This window comes from Pseudopodoces humilis, chromosome 16, assembly GCF_049639895.1.
Source record: "Pseudopodoces humilis isolate 2021_Gansu_Grassland_sample_001 chromosome 16, ASM4963989v1, whole genome shotgun sequence".
Lineage (NCBI taxonomy): Eukaryota > Metazoa > Chordata > Aves > Passeriformes > Paridae > Pseudopodoces > Pseudopodoces humilis.
In genome coordinates this window covers 18701968-18729908 of record NC_142215.1, presented here as the reverse complement: position 1 = coordinate 18729908, position 27941 = coordinate 18701968, and the positions used below count along the sequence as shown (strand labels likewise).

Genomic DNA, 27941 nt, shown 5'->3' with positions numbered 1-27941 from the left:
CGTTGGGGAGGATGAATCAGGGAAACCTTATGAATATGATTGTTTAGCAAAAGATTCTGAAAATATGAAACCTAGAATTAGAAATGAAAGCTCGCTCTGAGCTATAGGATACTGAGTGTTAGTTACTGTATAACCAAAGCCAACTGAAGGAGAATCCCTGTTGATTGAACAATGTCCTTCTGCACATAGAGAACCCAAAGATCCAGCAGCAAGAGAAGAATTTGTAGAGCTTTTAGAGTTTGAAATGTAACACTGTATGGTAATGTAGTAGTTCCTATAGGCTATATGTAAATTCTATAGAATGTGTGTCATGTACTGGTTGGTTACTGGGAATTGGAACATTCACTATAGAAAAGACATTCACTATATATCATGTACTGTAACAAGAACTTTGCTCTCTTAACTCCCACACTTCTCTTATTCTTACCAGCTCTCTTAACTCTTACCCTCTCTTAACTTCTGTACCCGCACCTCTCTTAACTTTTATTCCCTTCTCCTACTCTCTAAGTGCTCTCCCCTCTCTCTTACCCACTCTCACTTCTCTTATTCCCTGCTCTTACCCCCTCTGGCCCCTCTTTCTGTACCCCCTTAATCACCTTCTTCCCCCATGCTCCCACATTCCTCTCTCCACTCTCCCTCCCTGATCACGTGTAAGCTGTGGCTGGCAGCAGAAACCCAAACAATAAACTATTATAAACTATATCATTTATATCGTTTAATAGCTGAACAGCCTGACCCTGGAGCAGTCTCTCACCGCCAGCACGTGTTTTGCACATCCACACCTGGGAGTTCAGAGCTGCCCTGTGGCTGCCCCAGCAGCGCCGCTGGCAAACCTCACCCAGTCCCAATTTCCCATTCCCAATTTCCCATTCCCAATTTCCCATTCCCAATTTCCCATTCCCAATTTCAGCCTCCTGGGAGCTCTCCCCGTGAGCCGTCCCTCGGAGCTGGGGTTTGATGGATGCAGTAAAGGATTGGGATGGAGACGGAAGGCACGGGGAGGCTCGGGGTCCCTGGGAGCTGGGTTTTTATGGATGCAGTAAAGGATTGTTTGGGAAGGCACAGGAAGGCACAGGGAGGCCCGGGGTCCCTGGGAGCTGGGTTTTTATGGATGCAGTAGAGGATTGTTTGGGAAGGCACAGGAAGGCACAGGGAGGCTCAGGGCTGTCCCTGGGAGCTGGGTTTTTATGGATGCAGTAGAGGATTGTTTGGGAAGGCACAGGAAGGCACAGGGAGGCTCGGGGTCCCTGGGAGCTGGGTTTTTATGGATGCAGTAGAGGATTGTTTGGGAAGGCACAGGAAGGCACGGGGAGGCTCAGGGCTGTCCCTGGGAGCTGGGTTTTTATGGATGCAGTAGAGGATTGTTTGGGAAGGCACAGGAAGGCACGGGGAGGCTCAGGGCTGTCCCTGGGAGCTGGGTTTTTATGGATGCAGTAGAGGATTGTTTGGGAAGGCACAGGAAGGCACGGGGAGGCTCAGGGCCGTACCTCGGACCTCGATGGTGGCGTTGGCGACAGGCGAGGCGGAGAACACGAACACGCACAGGTACTCGCCCGACTCCTCCGCTCGGGCCTTGGCGATCCTGCAGCACAAGGGACAGCACGGCCGGCTCAGTGCCCCACACCATCAATCATTCATTAACAATTAACACTTGCTAATTGCTCACTGTTATCAGAACCCACCCCCCCAGCTTCATCCTCCAAAAGGCTCCTCGGCTTCTGTTCTTCTTAATTGATTTTAAAGTAATTTTAATGCATTAATTTTAATTTTTTTTTAAAAAAAAGTTAAATGTTTTTAATTAATTATTTTGTTCTTTAAATTACTTTCGTTGTTCAAATTATAAAAATATAATAATTGTATTTAATATAAAATATAAAATCAATATAATATAATATAATTTATAGTACATAATAATATAACATATGTTATATATACTATATAATTTCTATATAATTTCTATATAAATATATTTTATTATATTATATATGATTATATATAAAATAATAAAATACATAATTATATCTATTATATATTATTTAATAGTATTTTAATATTATAATGACATAATTATATTATTAATTATTAAACATATTTTTCATTAATTTGTAACTGCTTCACTTCTATTTTTAATAAAATTAAAATATTTTAATCTCATTATTAAAATAATTATTATAAAATAATTTAAAATTCATTTTAAATGTTTTATTTTTTAATTAAATATTTTAATAATTTTAATATATTTAATTACATTAAATGACATTATGAAATTTGTAAGTATTATAAAAGAATTATTTAAAATTAATTTAAAATATTTTCATTATTTAATGAAATATTTAATATATTTACTATAACTAATTACTTTAATTTTATTATTAAAATTATAATTATTATAGAATAATAATTTTAAATTAATTTTAAATTATTTTCATTTTTAATACATTATTTTAGTAAATTTATTAGAGTTTAATTATTTAGTATAATTATTTTATATAATTTAATAATTTAACATAGTTATTCCATTAAAATTTATAATCAATTAAATGTTTAATTTTAATAAAATTAAATTTCTTTAAATTTTATTATCAAAATAATAACTACTATTATAAAATAACTTTAAAAAATAAAAAGCAACCCCCCTGGCAGAACACAAACCCTGCAATAAAATCATTGAAGTACAAAATTGAACTGCTCTGCCACATGGAAAATGCTGCTGACTTTGGTCTGAGCACTGACAGCATTTACTCACCCCCACCTCAAGTTTTAATTAGTCAATTAATTAAATCCAAATATAAAATAATAAATAAATATAAATAGAATTTATATATTACATATTATAGTATAAATACATCTATATTGTATATTATATGTAATAAATATATTAATAATATATAAAATTAATTAAAGGATTAATTTCAGATCAGCAACTTTCCAATGGCAGAGCAGCCCAAGAGCCACCCTTTGGGTACGGCTGCTCTGAGCCCCAAGGGAGGAACTGGAACTGGGACTGGAACTGGAATTGGGATTCGGATTGGAATTGGAACTGGAATTGGAACTGGAACTGGGATTGGAACTGGAATTGGGATTCGGATTGGAATTGGAACTGGAATTGGAACTGGAATTGGGATTGGAATTGGAACTGGAATTGGAACTGGAATTGGAACTGGAATTTGAACTGGAATTGGGATTGGAACTGGAATTGGAACTGGAATTGGAATTTGGATTGGCGTTGGAAATGGAACTGGAATTGGTGTTGGAATTGGAGTTGGAGTTGGAATTGGAACTGGAATTGGGATCGGTGTTGGAACTGGAATTGGGATTGGTGTTGGAACTGGAATTGGGATTGGTGTTGGAATTGGCATCGGAATTGGAACTGGAATCAGAATTGGGACTGGTGTTGGGGTTGGAATTGGAGTTGTAATTGGAATTGGCATTGGAATTGGAACTGGAATTGGAGTTGGAACTGAAATTGGAATTGGAATTGGAATTGGAGTTGGAATTGGAGTTGGCATTGGAATTCCTGGATTTCCAATGCAACCAAAGCACAGCTAAGGAGCAGATCCAAGGCAAAACCAAACAGCAGAGAGAGCCTGAGTCCAGCGTGAGCAAAGGAGCGCTCGGGAATGCAGGATCTGCTCTGCAAATGCAAATCTGGGATTTCTCCCGCCGTCCCCGGGATTGCTGGGAGCTCCCACAGTCCCCATTCCCTGGGAACAAGGAACATTCCCTGATCCCAAGGCAGTGAGGCAGGGGGGAAAGCACCACTCTAGAGACAGAAAACAGCCAGCAGGGGTTAAAACATCCCTGAAGCGCTCCTCAGCTTGGCTTAACGTGGAGCTGAAGCTGGATTTGCTGTCCATCACGGGGAAAAAAGGGATGGAAAGGAAAAACAGTTAACTTGGCATTTGTTAATTGGTTAAACATACATATAAAAGACCTTGATAAAGTTCTTTATTAACCATTTTTCACCTATCTTAGTGCACGTAGCTCCTTGTACCCTGTATCCATTAATGTAGATAAAAGAAGAATAAACAACCAAGTCTGAACAAGAGAAAACTGCCTCCCTCTCATCAATCTCAGTCCAAGGGGGAAAAATAACCCAGCCACAAGTGTCCCATCAGGACGGCTCCCACTCCTCATTCCAGCCAGGATTCTGGGCTGGGGGAGGACGTAACAGATCCACCCTTAAGGAGACGAGCAGCACAAACCCCGACTCACGGCAAGGCCAACAAAACCCCGAGAAGCCGACAAGCGAACCCCCACAAGAGCTCAACCCGCGAGCCCCGAGCTGACCCGCTCCGAGGCCACCCACCTGTACTCGGTGGTGTTGGAAGCTTTCCTGGTGCCCGGGATCTCCTCTCCGTTCTTCACCCAGTAGCTGGCGGCCAGGGGGCTGGGGCTGCTGCTCAGGTTGCACTGCAGCGTGACGGTGGTGCCGGCCACGTGCAGCACCACGTCCTCGCTGGCGTTGATGCGCGGCTCTGCAACACAGGCACGGCTCTCAGAGCTCGCCGGGGGAGGCTGCCCGCTACTCTAAAGGGGCGCAGGGGAGGGCAGGGGAGGGCACCACACAGGGGATTGGCACTGCGGGACACACAACCACACAGCTCGGCGCCCTGCGCGGAGAGACGGGGTTAATTCATTAATTAATTAGTGCTTCGTTGGGGAATGAATTCCCGACACCGGCGACTCTCCGGTTACTCCTCCAGAAGCTTCTTGCTGGTTGGCACTTCAGTCATCTCCTTGAGGTTTCAAACAAACTCTTTTTTGCTACAGAAACGGCGTTCAAATTTCGGTTTCTCGCTGATATTCTGGGTTTTGGCCCCTGCCCTAAGGCTGCTGCATCCCTGAACGCACCCAGGAGATTCCAAAGGCTTTCCCTGGAGGCTGGAAGTGGGGAAAGCCACGGAGAGCCTGGAATACACAGCAGGGTAAAACCAGAGCTGCGGCTGCTCCGTGCCTAAAGCAACCTTGAACACCAGCGTTTATAAAGAACAAAACCTCAAGCCCTGGAGTTCCAGCTCTGGGGCTGTTCCGTTCCACAGCCTCACCTGGCAACACCAAATCCCCACCTTTCAGGGCAGAGCCTTTCAGAAGTGATAAAATCAACGAGGATTTAAAAAATCTCACAATTCTGGCTGTTAAGTCTTCCCAAAAAAATGTTTTTTAGTGTCAGCTCGGCCTGCAGAGCCCAGCGGCTCGGTGTGTAAATGTGTGCCCGGCCTGGGGTGAATTCCTGGCTGTGGGGGCAGGGAATTCCAGAGGTTTTCCCCTCTGGATGCAGGAGGATGAGGAAGCAGCAGACATCTCCCCGATTTCTGCAAATCATCCAGGGGAGTTTTGGTTCTGGGAACTCTGCCGTGCCCTGCGGTTTGGGATATAAATTTGTGATCCACGGAGCCTTTGGAATGCAGGTTATGAAACAAAACGAGAGAAGAGAAAATGCAGATTGTGTCAGAACCATCCCAGCTTCCCACACAGGGAAGGAACATCATCCCTGTATCCCGTGGCACATCCTTACTGCCCAGGGAGAAAAAAATATCCATCCACTGCTAACCTGGAGCAGCATTCCAGTCCTGGATATCCTTTTTGAGAATCCTCCTTCCCCAGCTCTTTAAATCATTCCTGAACCGCAGAAAAACTGCGGTCGCTGTTTGTGTTATCGCATTTTTCACTCTGGTTCTGCCTCATTTCTCCCACGCTGGGCATTTTATAAATACATTTATTTTATTTATAATCCTTTCAGGGATTGTTTGGGCCCAAAATTGTTGTGTTATTCCCGTATCACGCACCGTTCCTGGCCTGCCCTGTGTGCTTTTCCACCCCCAAAGAGCTCATCATCCCACAAAATCCCAGAGCTCTGGGAATATTTTTGGAGCGTGTTTGAAATAGTAACTCAGTGGTTGACCTGCAACCTTTTCGGTTTTAGTGTAGCAAAACCGAAGGGCAGCTGCGAGTCTGGTTTCCAGCTTCACCTGCATTTCCGTGACTTTGGGTATTAAAAAAGCAAATTGATGGATCGGTCTCCTCACTGAATCCCAGGGGACAGACTGCAATGGGAATACTGGGACAGCAGCAGCCAGAGGAGGATGCTCACCTAGAAAATCACTTTTTACACATCACCTGAAGCACCCGTTTTATGTAAGCTCGGCTTTTACACTTAAAACCCAAGCAAAGCAACTAAGAAAAAAAACCCAGGAAGTGAAATTCTGGTTCCAAATCCGGAATGAGGTGGAAGGCAGATGGCGCTTCCTGGGTGCCAGATTTTCCAAAGGAAGCTGATCCCTGCGGAGGCCAGGATGGAGCCTGTGCTCTGCGGGGCTTTGCTATCACAGCAGGGCAGCGGCCACCGCCCTCACCTGGAAATTCCAGCTCCACTGAGCCAGACAATTCCCATTTCCAAGACAAACTGTGCTCAGGCACGTCATAGAACAGCTGAGGCCAGCTGGGCAGGCTCAGGGAAGAGTCTCCACTCCCAGGGACACCTTGGAAACCTCATCCCTGATTTTTCACCTCCAGCATGCTGGGGTGGGCGCTGGTGTCCAGGGACTCCTCCCGCCCGGCAGGAGCAGCTGGGCTGTCCCGGCACACACGGGAAAGGGGTGCTCTGATCCCCTGCTGCTGCCACAGCATTCCCAGAGCGGCTCTGCCGCCACAAGGCACTCGGCAGGGGCAGCAGCAGGCACAGCGCTACCACAGAGCCTCAACTTCACTCCCTGAAGGCCTGAGGGAGGGAAAAACCCCCTTTCCATAGGGACACCTCTTCCCAGCGGCTGGCCCCCAAGGCTGGCTCTGCACACGAGTGGGGTTCTGCCCCACAGAGCCACTTGGGGGGCTGTGCCAGGCCGGGCACGGGGCGCTCTGGGGCTGGCAGCATTCCCCAGCAGACACAGCTGCGGGTTTGTCCCAGAGTGGCAGAGCTGCTGCTGGAGCCATGCAAGCATTGCAGCCCTTTGGGAGCCAAAAGGACACGGGAGGGGCCGAGGCCGAGCGGCTGCAGCTCAGGAACGCTGCGGGAGCTCCACACCGGCCGCTATTCCCATTCCCCGAGGGAAGGTCTCTGATCCAGCAGTGCCCACGGCAGCACCAGCCTTTGGGGACAGCTTGGGGACATTTTTCAAGGTGCTTAAATGAATAATCAAGACACAGAGTTGATATTTTGTACCCTGTAGGGCATTAAAGTGTTACTCGTGCACAGAGCATAGGAAGAGCAAGGCCACACTTTAGCTCAGCTGAGGACACTGAGAAACCACCCAAAACAAGTTCTCCTCTACCTGCACGCTGCAGATTTAATTCCCTCTACCTGGCACTCAACAGCCATTTGGGCAAATGCAAGTTTTACCTCTGGCCCGGGATCCTCCTCTACTGAATGTGCCCACACCAACTCCCAAATCCACCTGGGGTGAGAAGCAGAAGCAAAGGCAGGAAAGCCTTGTCACATCTGAGAACAAAAAGCGATTCTGGGCCGGGCACAGCCTCTCAGAGCTCTGCTGCTGCCAGGAGCTGCACCCTGCATGGAGTCACTGAGCTGGAGTTTGGGCTCAGCACCGGGCAGGACATTCCCACCTCCTCCTCCTCCCACCACAGGCTGGATCAGGAATGGCTGCACCTCCTCAGCGCTGCTGCATCAGAGAACTCCTTAGGAACATGCTGCTGGCCAGGAAGGAAAAGAAACACCACAACTTCATGGGAAAATCCGAGCACGAAAGGTCACGTGGAACTGAAAGGGAAGGGTTTATCCAGAAGCAGATATGGAACCAAAACCAGGTGAGGAGGCATTCCCAGAAATTCCAAGAGAACAGAAGAAATCAAAATAAAACGGTTAGAGTTGGGAAGAACGTGAAAATCAAAGAGCAAGGCACTGGTGGAGAAGCCAGGGAGGCCGGAAACCTCCTACAAAACTAAAGGGAGGAGGGAACAAACACAAATCCGGTTTGACACGGAAAGCTCTAACACACATCCCGAGGTTTCCCCAAGCGCTTGGGTCCTAAGGAGGAGAGCACACAGGTAGCACACAGGGTCAGCACTACAGGTGGCAGGACAGCACAGGGTGGGGACACGGGGATGGGGACACCACACTGCCTCTAGACACTACAGTGCCACTACCGGGGGGCCGGACTCACTCTGCAGGACGCTTATAGTAGCCTGGGCTCGAATCCACGTAATGGAGGGATTTTGCCTCAAGTCATTCCTCCTGGGATCGTTGCTGGCCCTGCACTCGTAAGTCCCAGAGTCTTCCAAGGTAAGGCGGGTTACTCTCAGCACACTCACCCCATTGGCCCCGTAGGCAGTGTTAATGGTGACACGGCGCTTCCGAGCGCCATCCCACAGCTGTTTGAAAGCCTCAGCCCGGTTGACTTCTGCATACCACCACTGGATCTCTGGAGTGGGGTTCCCAACCACATCACAGTACAGTTCAAAGGCGTCCCCCGTGAGTTTAGTTTCTGACATGGGCGACTTGACAAACCCGGCTGCAGGGAGGGGCAGCAGAAACGCAGTGACAGAGCGGCAGAAAACAACACAGCTCACACACAACAAAGCAGCGGCAGAAAACAGTTAGAGACATGGCATCGGCAGGGACAGGGCTGGGGACACCCCTGGGGACACCCCTGGGGACACCCCTGGGGACAATCCTGGCATTGGCAGGGACACAGCTAGGGACACCCCTGGCATCACCAGGGCACCCCTGGGGACACCCCTGGTACTGACACAGCTGGGGACACCCCTGGTGTTGGCAATGACAGGGCTTGGGGACACCCACGGCATGGGCAGTGACACAGCTGGGGACACTCATGGCATTGGCAGTAACACAGCTGGGGACACCCATGTAACTGGTAGTGACACAGCTTGGGGACACCCATGGTATCAGCTTGGGGACACTCACAGCATTGGCAGTGACACAGCTGGGGATACCCCTGGCACCGCCAGTGACATGGCTTGGGGACACCCCTGGCCTGGCACTGGCTTGGAGACAGCCCTGGCACCGTCTTGGGGACAGCCCTGGCACCGTCCTGGGGACAGCCGTGGCACACAGAACGGGGGTGCAGGGCAGGGAATTCCTGCCATTCCTGCTGCTCCTGCTTTCCTCAGCAGCTGCCCCTGCAGAGCCTCACCGAGGGATTCCCAGGCCTTCCTCCAGCGCTGGGAATGCCGGGATGTGCCAGGGCCATGCTCCTGGTCAGGCAGGGCTCTCTGGGGAGCTCCCTGTGCCTGAGCCACCCATGGGGACACCAGGGGGAAGATCCCAAAGCTGTGCTGGCTCTGCTCTGACCTCCTCTCCCGTCTATTTCGGGCTTCCAGGGCAGGCAATTCCCCAAGACACAAGTAACCCGTTTTCCCGGAGGAGCCCATCACCCCAGCTCCAGGAAAGAGGGAATTTCAGCGGAATGAACCCTCACAGGCCAAAAGGTCGTTTTGTCAGGAGCTCACAGGAACCTCAGCGTTCCCCTGCTGGGCTGACACCAGTGCTGGGCTGACACCAGTGCTCGGCAGCTCTGACATCCTTCCCCTGGATCTCCTGAATCCTCCCGCCCCAGAGCCCCGCTGAGCTGTCCTGCAATCCCATTTCCAAAGATATTTAGGAGAGCAGGCCTGGCGTCGAGGGCCCTCCTAAAAATTCAGGATTAGGACACAGCTGGCCCAGACAGATCATGGAGCAAAACCTGTCCTGGTGCTGGGGACCTTGGCCTGAGGAGGGACAGCGTCACAGCAGGAAAACTCCGAGCCTGTCACCCCTCTCCAAGGATTCCTGCCTCGTTTTAGGATGAGAGACGAATCCACGAGGTTTAGAAACGGGAATATGGACTCTGAGCGCTCCTTGAACAGCATTTAATGCGCTGTCCCTGGTTTGGCCACAGGAAACAAAGAGCTGCACAATGAGGTGGGAATGTCCCGAAGGATCCCTCAGGTGGGAATCTCCCCAGGTGTCCCCAAGCATAGGAAAAGGGTCCCTGCAGGAAGAGCAGCCGGGGTGGGGCCGGCTATGGGAACACCCCACGGCGCTAAAAACTCCCCTCAGTTCCCTGCCCGGGGAGCTCCGGGGACCAGGGACCCCCAGGCCGGCACCCGCATGGGGGAACCTGCCCCGAGACACCCCCGGCACAGCCTGCAGGGACAGCAGAGCCCGACTGCAGCGGCCACAATGGACACAGTGACCACTGACCAGTGACTGCAGCGGCCACTGACTGCAGTGACCAATGGACACAGTGACCACTGACCAGTGACTGCAGCGGCCACAATGGACACAGTGACCACTGACCAGTGACTGCAGTGACCAGTGACTGCAGTGACCAATGGACACAGTGACCACTGACCAGTGACTGCAGTGACCAGTGACTGCAGTGACCAATGGACACAGTGACCACTGACCAGTGACTGCAGTGACCAGTGACTGCAGTGACCAATGGACACAGTGACTGCAGTGACCAATGGACACAGTGACCACTGACTGCAGTGACCAATGGACACAGTGACTGCAGTGACCAATGGACACAGTGACCACTGACCAGTGACTGCAGTGACCAGTGACTGCAGTGACCAATGGACACAGTAACCACTGACCAGTGACCGCAGTGACTGCAGTGACCACAGTGACCAATGGCTGCAGTGACCAATGGACACAGTGACCAGTGACCACAGTGACCACAGCCCATAGTGACCAATGGCCACAGCCCTCTAATGACCACAGCCCTCTAATGACCACAGCCTGTAATGACCACCAGCCACAGGCCCCAATAACAAATGGCCACAACTCCCAATGACCAGCACTGACCCCAGTGACCAGCACTGACCCCATTGAACCCAATGACCAGCACTGACCCCACTGACCAGCACTGACCCCAGTGACCAACACTGACCCCAGTGACCCCAATGACCAGCACTGACCCCAATGACCAGCACTGACCAGCACTGACCCCAATGACCAGCACTGACCCCACTGACCAGCACTGACCAGCACTGACCCCACTGACCCCACTGACCAGCAGTGACCCCACTGACCAACACTGACCCCAGTGACCCCAATGACCAGCACTGACCCCAATGACCAGCACTGACCAGCACTGACCCCACTGACCAGCACTGACCCCAGTGACCAGCACTGACCCCACTGACCCCAGCGACCAGCACTGACCAGCACTGACCCCACTGACCAGCACTGACCCCAGTGACCAGCACTGACCCCACTGACCCCAGCGACCAGCACTGACCAGCACTGACCCCAGCGACCAGCACTGACCCCACTGACCCCAGTGACCAGCACTGACCCCAGTGACCAGCAGTGACCCCACTGACCAGCACTGACCCCAGTGACCAGCACTGACCCCAATGACCAGCACTGACCCCAGTGACCAGCACTGACCCCACTGACCAGCACTGACCCCAATGACCAGCACTGACCCCAGTGACCAGCACTGACCCCACTGACCCCAGCGACCAGCACTGACCCCAGTGACCAGCACTGACCCCAGTGACCAGCACTGACCCCACTGACCCCAGCGACCAGCACTGACCCCAGTGACCAGCACTGACCCCAGTGACCAGCACTGACCAGCACTGACCCCACTGACCAGCAGTGACCCCACTGACCCCAGTGACCAGCACTGACCCCACTGACCAGCAGTGACCCCACTGACCCCAGTGACCAGCACTGACCCCACTGACCAGCAGCCTCCACATACCAAGTAACAAACATTGCAGTTACCCAGGGCAGCTTTGGGTGAAAAAGAACCAAAAACAGGAGGGAAAAGGATAATTTTTCCCAAGGCTGCAGCACAGGGGGGCTGGGAAGGGAAGTGCCGGTGAATTCCAGGTTGTCCTGGAGCGGGTGACGCTGGGCAGATCCCGCGCACAGAGCCCGGCCTTGCCTTTCTTGGGCTCGTCCCGCACAGCTGGCCCAGCTCCTGCTCCAACAAAATACCCCATAAAATACCCAAACCCAGAGACAGAGTGCAGGGATGGCCCAGGGACTGCGCTCGGTATAACCCCAAAGCTTGGGGACTGCTCGGGTTAACCCCAAACATTTGGGATTGTGCCCTGTTTAACCGCAAAGCTTGAGGCTGTGCTCGGTTTAACCCCAAAGCTTTGGAACTACTCGGTTTAACCCCAAAGATTTGGAACTGTTCCCTATTTAACCCCAAAGGTTTGGAACTGTTCCCTATTTAACCCCAAAAGTTCAGGCTGCGCTCGGTTTAACCCCAAAGATTTGGGACTACTCTGTTTAAACCTAAAGATTTGGCACTGTGTGCTGTTTAACCCCAAAGGTTTGGGATTGTGCTCTGTTTAACCCCAAACGTTTGGGATTGTGCTCTGTTTAACCCCAAAGGTTTGGGACTATTCTGTTTAAATGTAAAGATTTAGGACTGTTCCCTATTTAACCCCAAAGATTCGTGACAGTGCCCAGTTTAACCTCAGAGATTTGGGATTGTGCTCTGTTTAACCCTAAAGATTTGGGATTATGCCCTGCTTAAACCCAAAGATTTGGAACTGTTCCCTATTTAACCCCAAAGATTTGGGATTGTTCCCTATTTAACCCCAAAGATTTGGGATTGTTCCCTATTTAACCCCAAATATTTGAGACTCTGCTTGGTTTAACCCTAAACATCTGGGACTGTTCTGTTTAACCCCAAATATTTGAGACTGTTCCCTATTTAACCCCAAATTCTTCAAACTGTTCCCTGTTTAATCCCAAAGCTTTGGGACAAACCTGAAATCCCTTCTGGAAGTAAAGATTATTTATTGAATAAATAATCAAGATTTGATCTCATCCCCCTCAACTGGAGATGAGGAGACATTAATGCCCCTAAAACCAGGGAATTCCACCCAAATTCCAGTGCAATTCCAGGGACTCCTCGCCTTTCCAAACTCTGCCTTAAAAAATTTCTGTTGGGGAAAGAAAATGAAACCCCCAGTGAGGAAAAACCAGGGTTTTCAAGGCTCAGAAATTCTTGTAAAATCTGCCAGGGTTAAGAATACACAAGGCAGTTGTCCCTGAAGTGCAGAAATATTGTTTATATTATTTATATTTATATTATTAGATTTATTTATTATTATATTTATATCTATATTTTTAGTTCTATTTCTATTTATTTATATCTGTATTTATATTTTAGCTATATTTCTATTTATTTATATTTTGATTTATATTTGATTTATATTTATATTATTAGATTTATTTATTATTATATTTATATCTATATTTTTAGTTCTATTTCTATTTATTTATATTTGTATCTGTATTTATATTTTAGCTATATTTCTATTTATTTATATTTTTATTTATATTTGATTTATATTTATATTTTTATTTATATTTGTATTTATATTTTTATATATATATTTATATTTATATTTATAATTCTATTTCTATTTATTTCTATTTGATTTATATTTATATATTTTTTATATATTTATACAAGTATTTATATTTAAATTTTAGTTATATTTATATATATTTATATTTTATTTCTATATTTTATATCTATTTAATTTATATTCATATTAATTTTGATATTAATATTTCTATTTATTAAAATATCCTTTTGGAACTCAAATTTAATCAAAGCACAAAAGAATTCCGGAGAATGGCCCTGGAGGAGGAGCAGAGCAGGGAGAATTTTCATCTCCCCCAAATTCATTCTGGTGTAAAAAAGGGGTTAAAAAATAAAAGTGCTTTGCCCTAAAACCCAGTTTGAGGGAAGATGTTAAGCCAGGCTCAAACACAGCAAAACCAGATTTATCCCACACAAAGAATGGACAAATTAGGACCAAAATTAGGGGAAAACCAAGGAATTCCAAGGAATTTTTTCAACACCAACCCAACACCAGTGCCCAAAAAATTCATTTTTCACCTTTATTTCACCATTTTTATTTCACCTTTAGGCCTTTAGAAGGAGCTTTTCTTTCCCTAAATTATTCAGCTTTTTTCATTCAAAATTCAGATTTTTTTTTTAATCCTTAATTCAGATTTTCATTCAAAATTCAGATTTTTTTTTAATCCTTAATTCAGATTGTCATTCAAAAATTCAGATTTTTTTTAATTCTTCAAAGAAAAGAAACAGATGGAAAAGGCAAGGTCCACAAAGAGCTGATTTTTGCTTTATTCCCACATTGCCAATTTGATGGGAATATCCCAGAAAAGTCCAGGAAGGAGCTGCCCACCCCCCCAGTTAATGAGGTACCCTGGCTAATTAATTAGGGCGTTAATTAGGGCCTTGAGGGTGAGGAAATCAGGGAATTTAGGCTGGAAAGGATTCCTGGGGATAAATCTGGGAATTCAGGCTGGAAAGGACTCCTGAACAGGGACAGGGATCAGATCTATAAACCTGGGAATTTAGGAAGGAATGGATTCCTGGGAATAAATCTGGGAATTCAGGCTGGAAAAGATTGCTGAACAGGGATGACACAGGGATCAATTCCATAAATCAGGGCATTCAAGATGGAAAGGATTCCTGAACTCAGGGATCAGATCCATAAACCTGGGAATTCAGGATGGAAAGGATTCCTGAACAGGGACAGGACACAGGGATCAGTTCTGGGGATAAACCTGGGAATTCAGGATGGAAAGGATTCCTGAACAGGGAAAGGACACAGGGATCAGTTCTGGGGATAAACCTGGGAATTCAGGCTGGAAAGGATTCCTGTGGATAAATCAGGGAATTCAGGCTGGAAAGGCCCCTCAGATCAGCCCGAGACCCTCCCACAGCCCTGGCTGATTTATCCAAGTTTCCCTAGAACAGGAAGTTTCCCCCAGGTCCAGGGAGTTGGGAGGGAATTCGGTGGGAAGAACAAAGCTCTGGCACAGCTGGAATGTCACTGGGAGCTGAGTCCTTGTCACAGCTCCTGCTCCAATTTCCAGCTCCTTCCCTCCCTTCCCCTGAACTCCACAATTCCAGGGCTCTGCGCCTTGGGAATTTCAAGGTGATGGAGTTTATGGAAGTGCTTTTTTGGGACGTGCCAGGCACAGAATCATTTTTTCTCCTTGCAGACTCAATATGAAATCATTCCCTTCTACAGGAAGCATGGGAAATCTTTACCTGGAACCCTTGGATCAGCGCTCTGGAATAAATAATAGATGGATAACGATGCTCCCGTGAACCCAGATCCACAGCAAGGCCTTAAAAAGCACATTTTTCCCATATTTCAATGGAAATACTAAGGAATTTCAGTGCAAAAGACACCAAATCCTGGCTGGCATTTCCCTCATTTTTTTTTTGTGTGGAAAAGCCAAGTCCGGGGAAGTTCCCGAGGCAATTCCACAATTGACATCCCTGAAACCACGGATGGCAAAGGCATTCCAGGGAAACTCCGGGAGTTACATCCCCTGGGATCCCATGGAAAATGCAGCTTTGTGCTGTCGGGAAGCTGGGCTGGATCCCTCCCAAGGAGATTTCCTCACCCAAGGAATTATTTTTCCAAGGATTAAACCTCATGCTCAGCAAAGGCAGGAATTGTTCTCTGGCAGGGGAAAATCCACCCAGCCAGCAGCCACCGCTTTAATCCCATTTTTTTTAGGGAATACAGGAATATTATAGCAGCTAAGGAATAGACAAGAATCCCTCCGAAGCACCAAGAGCCAGGGCAGGAAAACTCCTGGAAGCTGCCATAAAAAATTCCACGTTAACAACTAAAAATCCTGGAAAGCAGTGGGAAGGGATTCAGCTGCAGCACGGGAAGCAGAGCTCCATTAAATTCTGATTTCTCTGCTGCCCCCATATCGCAGCAGCTGAGGCCGAAGATCCCAAAAAAATTCCCAAATTTTCCATCTCCGGGACGCCACGAACGCCTCAAAGGTTGGGAACGGAACGGATTTTGAGCTCCTTCAAATCCTGGCCCCGGCTCTCTAATGGCGCCGTGGGAGGATTTGAAATAAGCAAAGGGGTTTTTTTCAGACCCGCCCTGACCTCTCCTGATCCAGCAAACGCGGCTGATCCCGCTGCTCTCCGCCAAAGCCGCTTTGGATTCCTCCTTTTCTCCATCCCGCGGGAAGCACCGGAGCCTCCCGGGGAGGGAAGGGACGTTTTTAACCGGCGACCTTCCCCGAGAAATGCCCTTTGCTGAATTGTGGATTATGTAACCGAGGCTCGGGAGAATTCCGCCACGGAAATAATTCCGGGCTGAGCGCAGGGAAGGCGTTTTGGAGCCTCAGTGGGAATTTAAAGCCCCTGACCTGGCAAATCCTGGCAGCAGGGGGGGTTCAATTCCCATTGAGGGGTTAGAGATGCTTCACTTATTCCGAGTCCAGGCTCTTTGGAGCGGCAGGGAATTCCTGGCCCTGCTCACTGGCAGGAGAACGATGGAATTCCAATGCCAGGGAAGAGGGGAAGGATTAAAAATCCGTTTAAAAATAAAAATCAAATTAAAAATTAAATTCTACTTTTAAACTTTCAGTTCAAAACTCATGCTGCAGGTTAAAAAGCGCGCTTTTAGCGGTATTTTTTCCCGCCATCCACGTGGCAGGAGAATGATGGAATTCCAATGCCAGGAAAGAGGGGAAGGATTAAAAATCCATTTAAAAATTAAAATTAATTAACAATTACATTTTCATTTTAATTTTTAAATTAAAAATGGAGCTGACAGTTAAAAAGTTTGTTTTCAGTGGAATTTTTCCCCCCCATCCACGCAGCAGGAGAACGACAGAATTCCAATGTCAGGGAAGAGGGGAAGGATTAAAAACCCATTTAAAAACTAAAATTAATTAACAATTAAATTTTAATTTTAATTTTTAAATTAAAAATCAAGCTGCAGGTTAAAAAGCGTGTTTTTAGCAGTATTTTTTCCCCCATCCACGTGGCAGGAGAACGACAGAACTCCAGTGCCAGGGAAGAGGGGAAGGATTAAAAACCCATTTAAAAATAGAAATTAATTAAAAATTACATTTTCATTTTAAATTTTAAATTAAAAATTGAGCTGACAGTTAAAAAGTTTGTTTTTAGTGGTACTTCTTCCCCCCCATCCACGTGGCAGGAGAATGATGGAATTCCAGTGCCAGGGAAGAGGGGATGGATTAAAAACCCATTTAAAAATATTAAAATTAATTAAAAATCAAATCAAAAATTAAATTTTAATTTTAGAATTTAAATTAAAAATCGAGCTGCCAGTTAAAAAAGTTTGTTTTTAGTGGAATTTTTTCCCCCATCCACGTGGCACAAGAACGACAGAATTCCAATGCCAGGGAAGAGGGGAAGGATTAAAAATCCGTTTAAAAATTAAAATTAATTAACAATTAAATTTTAATTTTGAATTTTCAATTCAAACTGGAGCTGCCATTTCAAAAGGGGTTGTGGCAGAGCCCAGCTCCTCCCTGCCTGGCAAGGTTTGATCTCCGTGGCCCACTGACACCACTGAGATTACAGGGCCAGAAATATCCAGCCAGAAATAACCTCGCAGCATCCCACACCTCAATTCCCAGCTGGAATTCCAATCCTGGGCAGGAATCACCTCCCTGTACCCACCGCTCACACCTCACACAATTTCTGTGCTGAAAGGCAAAAAGAAAACACCCCCAAAATGTCATTTTTTTGGTTATTTTTAAGCTTTGGGGGGGTTTCCAGGTGAGAGGGAGATTTCCCTGCTCCCAGAATTTTTCCCAGCAAAAAAAGTCAAAAATCCAATTAAATGTCAAACAGATTTGAACTCTTCAAAAAGCAAAAAAAAATAAATAAATTACTGAAATAAACTTCCTTTGCTCAGTGTAAATTTAAAATTTATTTAAATTTCAATAAATTTATTTATAAATTTAATTTATTTAAATTTATTCAAATTTTAAATATGGTGCCTAAAATGTTTAAATCGCTCTGCAGGGGTTTTGTGGGGTTTGAGAGGAACAGAAACAGTGACCTGAACAGAATCTCAAACTCAAATTGGGGTTCTAATAAATAAGAAATAATAATTAATAATAAATAAATAAAGAAAAGGTTCTGTTTCTGTTTTGTAGCCAGTGGTAAAAGCTGTCCCCTCTCAGGGGTCCCTCCAGCTCCCCAGTTGTGCAGCAATTTTACAGCAGCTTTAAAAGGTCTTTTTAAAAGGTATTTTTAAAAGGCATTTATTTTAAAAGGTATTTTTAAAAGGTATTTTAAAAGGTATTTTAAAAGGTATTTTAAAGGTGTTTTTGAAAGCTATTTTAAAAGGTATTTATTTTAAAGGGTATTTTAAAAGGTATTTTAACAGGTATTTTTAAAAGGTTTTTTAAAAGGTATTTTAAAATATATTTATTTTAAAAGGTATTTTAACAGGTATTTTTAAAGGGTATTTATTTTAAAAGGTATTTTAACAGGTATATTAACAGGTATTTTTAAAAGGTATTTCTTTTAAAAGGTATTTATTTTAAAAGGTATTTTAAAATATATTTATTTTAAAAGGTATTTTAACAGGTATTTTTAAAGGGTATTTATTTTAAAACGTATTTTAACAGGTATATGAACAGGTATTTTTAAAGGGTATTTATTTTAAAAGGTATTTATTTTAAAAGGTATTTATTTTAAAAGGTATTTTAAAGGTATTTTCTTTAAATACCTGCACAGAGCCCGGCACAAGCACTGGAGGATTTATCCCACGGAAAAATTGATCTGACTGGGACAGGAATCCCCACTTTTTTTTTCCCTTTTTTAGCTCTTTTTGTTTGGTTTTTTTTTTCCTTTTTCCTCCATATGGCTCAAGATTGGGGTCACCGAATCACCCCTAAAAATAGGAGTTTTGAGACCCCAAAGCCTCAGCTCGGAGCCTGGGGTGAGAACAGAAGCTCAAAGTGCTGAAAACCCTGTCAGATAAAAAAGGTTTGGAGTCGTAATGGGGGCAAAAAAAAAATAGATCTAATTACAAATAGTTAAAAAGAATGGAAATATTGAATTAGCCTCGTGCCTGAGAAAAGCTCTGCCACACCTGGGGGTTACACACAGTGTTACTGCATAAAGAATTGGCAGAAATGGGATAAAACCAAAATATTTCCAAAAAAAACCCAAAGGCAGGGCGAATTCCCTGATTACAGGATGGGTGGCATATCAAATAATTTGGTTTCTAGGCTAAAGGGAATAAAACCACCGAATATTCCATTTCTTACGGCAGAATGAAGCCCCAGGAGCCTGAATTCCTCACCCAGTGCATCCCAGAGCAAATCCCTGCACCTGGAATTTCCGTCCCCTTTAAAGATTTCACCTTTAGAAAGGGATTTTTTGCCTTTATTTGACCTTAAATAAAGAAATTCCAAAGAGGAATTGTTTCTGTAGGGGTGGATCACACACCAAAAAAGAACAGATTTGGATTTTTTTTTTGCTTCCCGGTAGGAAAATGCGGCAGAGCTTCCCAATTCCCACAAAAACAAGGAAAAGCTCATCCCAAAGTGCAGTTGGGCTCTGAGTTTTTGGGCGCTCTGGGATTCGGGAAATGCTTCCCAAATATTTCTTTCCCAATCTTTTTGCAGCTCCTGGTTTCTGTGGCCCAAATCAAATCCATAATGAATCAAACCAAATCTCCCATCATGAATTCCCAGTTTATTCCTGGGAATCCCTGGAAGCGGAGACCCAGCTGCCTGGGCAGTGCAAACATCTTCAGCTCAAGCTCCAGAAACGTTCCTGACTCTGCTCAATTCGTCAGGATTTATGTTAACTATGTCAATATTTACATCAATTTATTTCCTCTCTGCCATTTATTCCTGGCTGGGAGAGCTGGGAATCTTCAACTGGAGATGGGAAGGCTCCAGGGAGAGCTCAGAGCCCCTTGCAGAGCCTGAAGGGGCTCCAGGAGAACTGGAGAGGGACTGGGATGGAAGGACAGCACACAGGGAATGGCTAAAAAGTGAAAAAGGACAGGTTTAGGTTAAATATTGGGAAAAACTTCTCCCCTGTGAGGATGGTGAGGGCGTGGGATGGAATTCCCAGAGCAGCTGTGGCTGCCCCTGGATCCCTGGAGTGTCCCAGGCCAGGCTGGAGCGGGCACTGGGAGCACTGGGACAGCTCATCCTGCCCATGGATGTGGTTTAAGGTCCTTCCCAAGTCAAACCATCCTGGGATGCTGGGAAAACATCAATCGGCTGCTTGCAACCCTTAAATTGCCTGGGCACGGCTGCTCTGGGTGAACATCAGGAAACCTCAGCCACAAGTGACCCAAGCACAGCACAACAAACAGGGGCTGTAGTTTAGGGATTTTCTAATCCTTTTGACCGTTCAGGAGCTTCCCAACATCCCCAAACCCGCAGGGATTTCACCAGACAGAGCAGCCCAGCCCTGACTCGGAGCTGCTTTGAGTCATCGCTTCCCTCATTCCCAACTCCAGGAATTCAAACCCATTTGCAGCCTGAACCTGAGGCAGGCACTGCTGAAACACCACAAAAGCTTTCCCAACAAACCACGGGGGAATAAAATAAAATCAAACCCCCGGAGTGCTCAGCCAAGCTGCTGCACGCTCAGGTTTAAAAATGCTCCCAGCATCTGTTTTGTTGGGGTTTTTTTTGCAAACTCCCGCTGTCCGCCCTCACGGAATTATTCCGGGCTGCCTCTCATCTGCTGGGAGCTCTCTGTGCTGCCAAAAGCCTTCCCTGGGCACTTAAATCCATTCTTCTCAGCATTTCCGAGGCGCTCTCTGGGTCAGTTTTCCCAAGCTCCCGGAATTCCGTGTGTTCGCAGCCGTTTTTCCAGCTGAAGCTTTGTGGCTTTTTAGGTTGTGATATTCCCCTTTCCTCTCGTTTTGCTGTTCCATCAAGGCACCACGTCACAAAACATTTCATTTTAGGTTTCCAAACCAGTGGGAAGGCCCCGAGATCCCTGGGAATACCCCCATAACATGAGGAGCTACACCTTGATTCCATCCTGTCACCACTGTGAATTTTAAAACATGCAAAACTATAGCAATTAGAGCAAAAAAAATTACCTTTTCTTTGGTTTTTTTTTTTATTCAAACCAGAATTTGATCTGTTTTTCCTCTAGAAAAACATCTCACAGTGCAAATCTGCAACACCAAATAAAAAAAAACAAAAAAAAACCAAACCAAGCAGTGCCAGGCATCAAATATTTAACCTGGAGTGAAAATAAATCGCCATGAAAATGAAATCACTGATAATTATCATTATTGGAACGACTGGATATTGGATTTGATAGAGCTCTGACAATTCCTGAGTTATGTTTTTTACCAGCCAAGCTCCCTCCCCCAGCTTTACAGAAATCAGGATGCACTTTCTGGAGTTAACTGGGAAAAAAGCTGCTGTGTTTATTCCCAAATATTCCTGTTTTGAGGAGTTCTGACTGAACACACAAACATCCAGAGGAATCCCACAATTCCAGCCTCCAGGAAGAAGAATTCTGCTAGGAAACTTGGAAAAAATGGGAAAGGGCTTGGCCTAAGGCAGACCCGAGCTGTGTGGGCTCCCTGTGCTTTGCTGCCCTTCCTGCTTTAATCAAAACCAAACCTGAGAGCAGCATGGCCACAGGAATTGTCCTGTTTATTTCATTTATTGATTTATTTCATTTATTGATTTGATAGATTTATCGACAGAAAGCTTTTAACACCTCCCTAGAGAAAAAACACCTCCAAAAGATGAAATCTCAGCCTCTGGAGCCACGAGTTTGAATTTCAGGAGGTGCAAGAACGACTGAAAGAGTGAAATCAAATCAATGATGGGCTAGAGGGGTCCCTGAGGCTCACAAAGACACCTTGGGCTGGGTTGGGAAGATAAAACAGGACTTGGGAGAGCAGCAGGAGGAGGGAGAGCCTGCCTGGATCGCAGAGGGAGTTGGAGGAGGAGGAGGAGGAAGAGAGGGAAGCACTGGTGGGGAGGAGAAGAGAACTTTGAACGTTCTCCTCGCTGCTCAGCCCACACTCAGGCTCCAAAAATGCTCTGGGAAACCATGGCTCTCATTCTCTGGGCACCACTCAACAGCACAGCAGAGCCCAGCTGGAATGGGTGAGGCTCAGCAGTCCCAAACGAGGATAAAAGTGAAGCTTTCCATGGCTCCCTCAAGAAAAAAATTAATTTTTGCTATTCAGGATTGACTTAGGTAATTTTCCTGATTTTATGGTCACTTTTATACTGGTTTCTGCCAACAGAAAATCCATATTTTCTGGTTCTAGCTCCTTCTTCATCCACGCAGAGGATGAACTAAACAAGCACCACCTGAATTAATTTGGTTTTATTTCCCCTCATGCCCAGCTCAGAACAACCCAAGCAATTTTAGGGTGAAGAATGGTGAAGAATCCTCTGCACTTCAGGGCAGAACTTGCCAGCTTGCCCCCACTCCAAACTCTTGTGTCAGTGTGCCAAAAAAACACTGCAGATTTCACAGGGAATTGCAGCAATTATAGACAATAAAATAACCTTTAAATCCCAACCACTCTGGGGTGGAATCATCACCGAGTTGAAGCCTCTGGTTTTCCAGCTGCTGGTTTTGAAATAAAGATACTTCAAAGGTGAAGCAGCAAGTGGAAAAGTCATGTTTTCCTCCCCTCCATGAGGAGCTGCTGCTTTGAAGCATTAAAGCGATTTTCCAACAGCTGCCCTTAGAAAGTGCAGTTATCTTCCTGACTGGCTTTTTCCAGCTCTTCCTCCTCATCCTTCCCCATCTCTCCCCCAGTTCCATAGGAACTCTGCTCTGGATATAAGCCACGAGCAGAAACCGGTGGTTTTCCCAGCAGAATATTCAGGAAAAAGTGCAATTCCTGACACGATTCCCTGAGATTTTAAGGTGTTCGTGCAAGAGCTTTCAAAGCCAAAAACCTCCTTCCACTTTTAGCAAGCTGAAATCCACAGGTGAGCCTGACTCCGGATATTCTGGATTGTGTGAAGTCTGGAAAACTCACTGGGAATTCAGCAGCCATCTCCTGTCAGAGGTGGGGAGAAAGCTGCTTCCCACAGCCACTCAGCATTCCAGTGGGAATTTTCTGCTCCAGGTGAGCGGTGCCCAGGGTTGTGTCGCCATTCCTTCACCTCCCTGAGCTCAGCAGGGCTTGGACTATCACCTTTCATCACCAGTGGAAGATAAGGAATCCCTGCCCTTTGGGATCCTCCCCTGCCCCTTCACAGCACACACCCCTGGGTGAGAAGTTTGCAAAGGAAGAGCTGGAGGAATATCCACAATTCAGGAAATGGCTGGACCTGTCCTCCACACCAAAGAGGAATTGTTCTGTTCCAGGAACCTTCCAATGGGCTGAAAAAAAAAAGCCCAGTTCCTCTGCAGCAGTTCAAACTGGGGCAGCAAGAAATATTAGTCAGAAAGATCTCAACCTTTCGCCTGGCTTGGGGTGCTCCACCCCGTACCAAGCAGATTTTCACTCCCACAACACCAGAGAAACTCAGAGTCTCCCTCATCACTCAATTAAAAATAAAAATTTATGAGCTTTCAGGACATACCAGGGGGCTGCAACCTCCCCTCATGCCAAGACGTTTTGGTTGGCTTCAAGGCCAGCGTGGGAGTGACGATAAAGGCCCTTTCCAGCTCTCCCCAAAATTCACTTCATCACCAAACGTTTGTCCCGGAGCCAGCCAGGATTGTCATCCCAGCTGCAGGCATTTGACACCTTCCCTGCCCCTCCTGACCCATTTCCATGTTGCTCCTTCCCGGGGAGCTGCTCCCCTCCCTCCGCCCCAGCCCAGGGCTGGAATTTCTCTGGGAATTCAGCATTCCCAATTCTGGGAGCACAGAACTCGAGCCGTGGCAGCACCTTCCTGGGAAGCTCACGGAAGCGGGATCCCCAATTCCCCCACAGCTCCAGCAGGCTTTTCCCAGACTCCACAAAGGACAGCCTCCGGTTTTCATTCACGGCGCGGATGCCAAACTCTGCTCAGCAGAGACACGAGGTTCGCTGCTGCTTTCACGCTGCAAAATCTGCACGTGCTCGGGGAATAATCCTCACCTGGGATCTTTTTCCCAGTATTTTTCCCGTCCGGATCTCACCTACCAATGTCAAACGCACCCAGAGCCTCAGTGCTGGCCTGCTGGAAGGTGAGGGGAGAAATGGGACAGGCTCTAAGGTCCCTTCCAACCCAAACCAGGCCGGGGAATTCCACAACCATGCGATTTCAGGATTCCCCTGGAGCAAAGAGCCAACCTCAACAGCCAGAAAAACCCTAGGACTGGATATTATCTGCAGAGCAGAAAGGAAGGAGAGGGAAAGGAGGCCGAAACGATGAAACTAGCGTGGAATTGGCATATTACCAAGGCAGCCCTTCCTCCTAGGCAGATTTTCCCAGGTCAGAGCCCCCCAGAAGCCCAGCTCCCTTCCTTTCCCGAGCAGCCCTGGCCGCGATGCTGCACATGGAGCATCTCCGGGAGCAGCCAGGCATTTTCCTGGGCGCTGCAGGATTTCCTTGGAGCAGGAGGCTCGGCTGGAGCAGCCTCTTGGCCCCGCTTCTCTGTGCCACTAATTGTCATGCACTTGGCTGCGAACTCGCCGGGGAGGAGGCAGCCGAGCTGGATTTAGCTCACGCTATCCTACAAGGAACGGAGAAGGCTTGGGGTGTGGTGGGTTGGTTGTTTCTTTCTTTCTTTTTTTTTTTTTTCTTTTTTCTCCCCCCCTTCTTTTTTTTTTTTTTTTTTTTTTTTTTAATTCCTTCTTTTACGCTCCTATCAGAAGGACCTCTCCAGTTGCTAAGGAACTACGGGCTTTATTGCATTATAAATGATTTAAGGCGGCCCGGCAGATGCAGGTTCAGTAGGCGGGAGGAGATGAGGAGATGTTCCATTTTACCGGCGGCACGAGGCGCCTCAGGAGGAGCCGGGGGGGGCCGACCCTGTTCCCCCCGCCTCCTCCCTTTCTCCTCCTTCCCCCCCTTCCCCCCGAGGGGCCCCAAATCACGAAGGATTCCCCCCAAAGCCGGGGTCGCCCCCCCACCCGCGGGGCTGCCCACAGCGCACCCGCCGCCATAGCAACGCGCCCCCCTCCCGGCTCCCCCGCCGCCGCCCTCCCTCACCGTTCTGCGCCGCGGCGGGTCCCGGCAGCAGCGCGGCCGTCGCCAGCAGCAGCGAGAAGGCGATGGGGAGCGGCCCGGAGCGCGGCATCTTCCTGAGGCAGGGGCAGGAGGAAGAGGAGGAGGAGGAAGGTGAGGAGGAGGGTGAGGCGGCGGCGGCGGGAGCGGCGGCGGCTCCGTCCGTCCTTCTCCGCCGACCTCCTACCGCAGCGCAGCGCCGCTCTCGCGAGATCCGCGGGGCGGGGGGCGACGCCGCGGGGGAGGGGACGGGCGAGGCGGGCGGGCGGTGTCAGCGCTGGCCTCGCCCGCCCCTGGCCGCCATGTTGGCACAGTTCGGCGCGCTCCCGTCAGCGCCGTCGCGTCTTCCAGCTCGGGGTTCCCCCTCCTTGCCGAGCTGCCGAGCTGGCGGCGGGACGGGACACCCAGGCGGCGGGGAGCTGCTCCTTGCCCTTGCTACCGTGCCCTCATGGGGGACATGGCGGAGGCCGCTTGGGGCGGCCTTTCCTCGGGCGCAATGGCAGAGTTGCCTGAGGGAACCGTCCATTCAGGGGACCGATGGCAGAGTTGCCTGAAGAATCCATCCCCTCAGAGATGCCATGGAAGAGCTGCCTGAGGGTTCCATCCCCTCATGGCCATCTGACAGAGCTTCCTGAGGGATCCATCCCCTCATGGCCACCTGACAGAGCCACCTGAGGGATCCATCCCCTCATGGCCATCTGACAGAGCCACCTGAGGGATCCATCCCCTCATGGCCACCTGACAGAGCCACCTGAGGGATCCATCCCCTCATGGCCACCTGACAGAGCCACCTGAGGGATCCATCCCCTCATGGCCATCTGACAGAGCCACCTGAGGGATCCATCCCCTCATGGCCACCTGACAGAGCCACCTGAGGGATCCATCCCCTCATGGCCACCTGACAGAGCCACCTGAGGGATCCATCCCCTCATGGCCACCATGGCAGAGCCCCTCTGGCTGGGATGTCAGAAACACCCCACTCCTCCTCACTTCTGTTCTTCATGGGTATAAAACACTGGAAAATACAGAGCAAGGGCTGGTATTTGGCTCTGTTCATACTTCAGGAGTTTCTGTGCCCCTTTGCAGGGCAGTGTTTCCGAGGAATCCAATTCCATGCTAAATTTTTCAGCTTGAGGTCTATGCACCGACAAAAGACAGATACCATTTTAAACACCATTCTATCCATCACTTCTGTGCTTCCATACAAAAGATTTCCAAGGGCTGTGTCATTTTTTGCGCGAGCAGGAAACAGAAGCTGCATAAAGCAAAAGGTTTTGCTCCATGTTAGCAGTGGAGTTGTGGGCAAAGAGCACAAACACTGGCTCCTGGATGACTGGACAAAGCAAGCATGCTGGAAATCGGCTGTTGGTGAGCTTTGGGTGGCTTTTTTTTATTTTCCTGTCATAAATCACGGGCACCAGGTCCAGTTTGCTGCTTGCTTTTGCTTTGTTTGTCAGCCCAGGTGATGGTGGGGAGATATGAGGCTTGTAAAAGATCGTGGGACAGCAGAGCAGCAGAGAAGGAAACTGGGGGGGAAAACAGTGGAAAAACCCCTCAAGATCAGATTTTCAGCTTTCTGGAGAGCCCTGTGTCACCAGTGTGCCCAAAGTGGGGTGGGCTGGGAAATAATGGGTGGTGACATCCCAAACTCTCCTGGTTCCTTGACTTTGTCTCCCTCCTCCTTCACCCTGCCCAGGTCGATCTCAGCAGACTCCAGGTCCTTCCACTGCTCACTGAAAGCCAGGATCAGGCACACTTTTTCCATGGAAAGCCTGCTGAAATGCCTGCCTGAGCGCTTCAGGACTCGGATGAGGATGGCAGGGGCGAGGTCACGCGTGAGGAGGAGCAATTTTTGGCCATGTGCTGCTGCTCCACGTCATCCTGGCTGCCCCTGGCTCCCCAGGGATGCCAGGTTTGATGTGCCTCAGAGATTCCACTGGAGAATTTCCATGGTGCATTTCCATGACTCACTGTTGCTGCCAGCTGATTCATCTGTGTGACACTACTCTGCTTTTTCTCGCCGCGGTGCAGAAACATCCTCTTTTTTTTTTTTTCCCACGGCTGTGTGTGGAACAATCCTGATAGCAGCCCTTGCAAACCAGACAAAAAGGGGAACAGAGCTCCATTAATCCCGGTTTTTCACGCTGCTCCCTGCCGTTTTCCCGGGATTTTGCTGTAACTCTGCTCCTCGCAGGCACCCACTCGCTATTAGGCCTTCCCTCGGCTGCCTGTTCTCCAAGTTTGGAAGGAGCGAGCGCTGGGAGCAGGCTCTGGATGTGCTCGGAAATCCTTGTAACCATGGCAGCCCAGGGTGACTCACGCTGCCACAGGCCCGCGCCCAACTTAGCACGAGGGATTTTTCTCCCCCCGTCCCTTGTCAGCAGCTCGGTTTCTCTGCCACGATTGCATAACTCACTTGTGTTCCCCCGCTTCTGCCCTGCTCTCCTCTCACCTGGAGCTTCCCTGGCAGCTCTGCCTTGGAAGTTGTTCCCCAGGCAGGGAATGAAGGCTCAGCACGGAGCTGGTCCATGGGTTTGTCATCATACAGCACAAGAAAGCAGAGCAGAAAGTCCCCACAGCCCGGAGGTGTCCTCACGGGTCTGATCCCCACTCTTTCGGAGCACAGAGTTCCTACAAATCCCTAAAATTTATAGCATAATATAATGTAATATAATGTAATATAATAATAATATAATAATAATATCATATCATATCATATCATATCATGTAATGTAATATAATAATATATAGAATATAATATATAATATTAATATAACATAATATATAATATAATATTACTATAATAACAATATTAATATTAATGGTAACATTAATATTAACATCATAATACTATTATAGATTTTAATGTATATAATATAATATATTAATATAACAACATAATATAATATATTAATATAACAACATAATGTAATATAATATAATATAATGTAATATAATGTAATATAATATAATATAATATAATATAATATAATATAATATAATATAATATAACATAACATGTTATATATATAATATA

The 27941-nt window shown here is 47.3% G+C and overlaps 1 protein-coding gene across 1 annotated transcript in view; it reads right to left on the bottom strand.

The window, feature by feature from the left end:
* The window catches only part of NPTN (neuroplastin), a 39515-nt gene extending 14400 nt beyond the window's left edge, over nt 1-25115 (bottom strand). The window contains exons 1-3 of the mRNA XM_014251321.2: nt 24890-25115; nt 4310-4478; nt 1488-1582 (exon numbers count right to left, since the gene is read on the bottom strand). Of these exons, the coding sequence (XP_014106796.1) occupies nt 1488-1582; nt 4310-4478; nt 24890-24977 (352 nt within the window). The 5' untranslated portion in view covers nt 24978-25115. The remainder of the gene's footprint in view (nt 1-1487; nt 1583-4309; nt 4479-24889) is intronic.
* Nucleotides 25116-27941: the final 2826 nt, after the last annotated feature.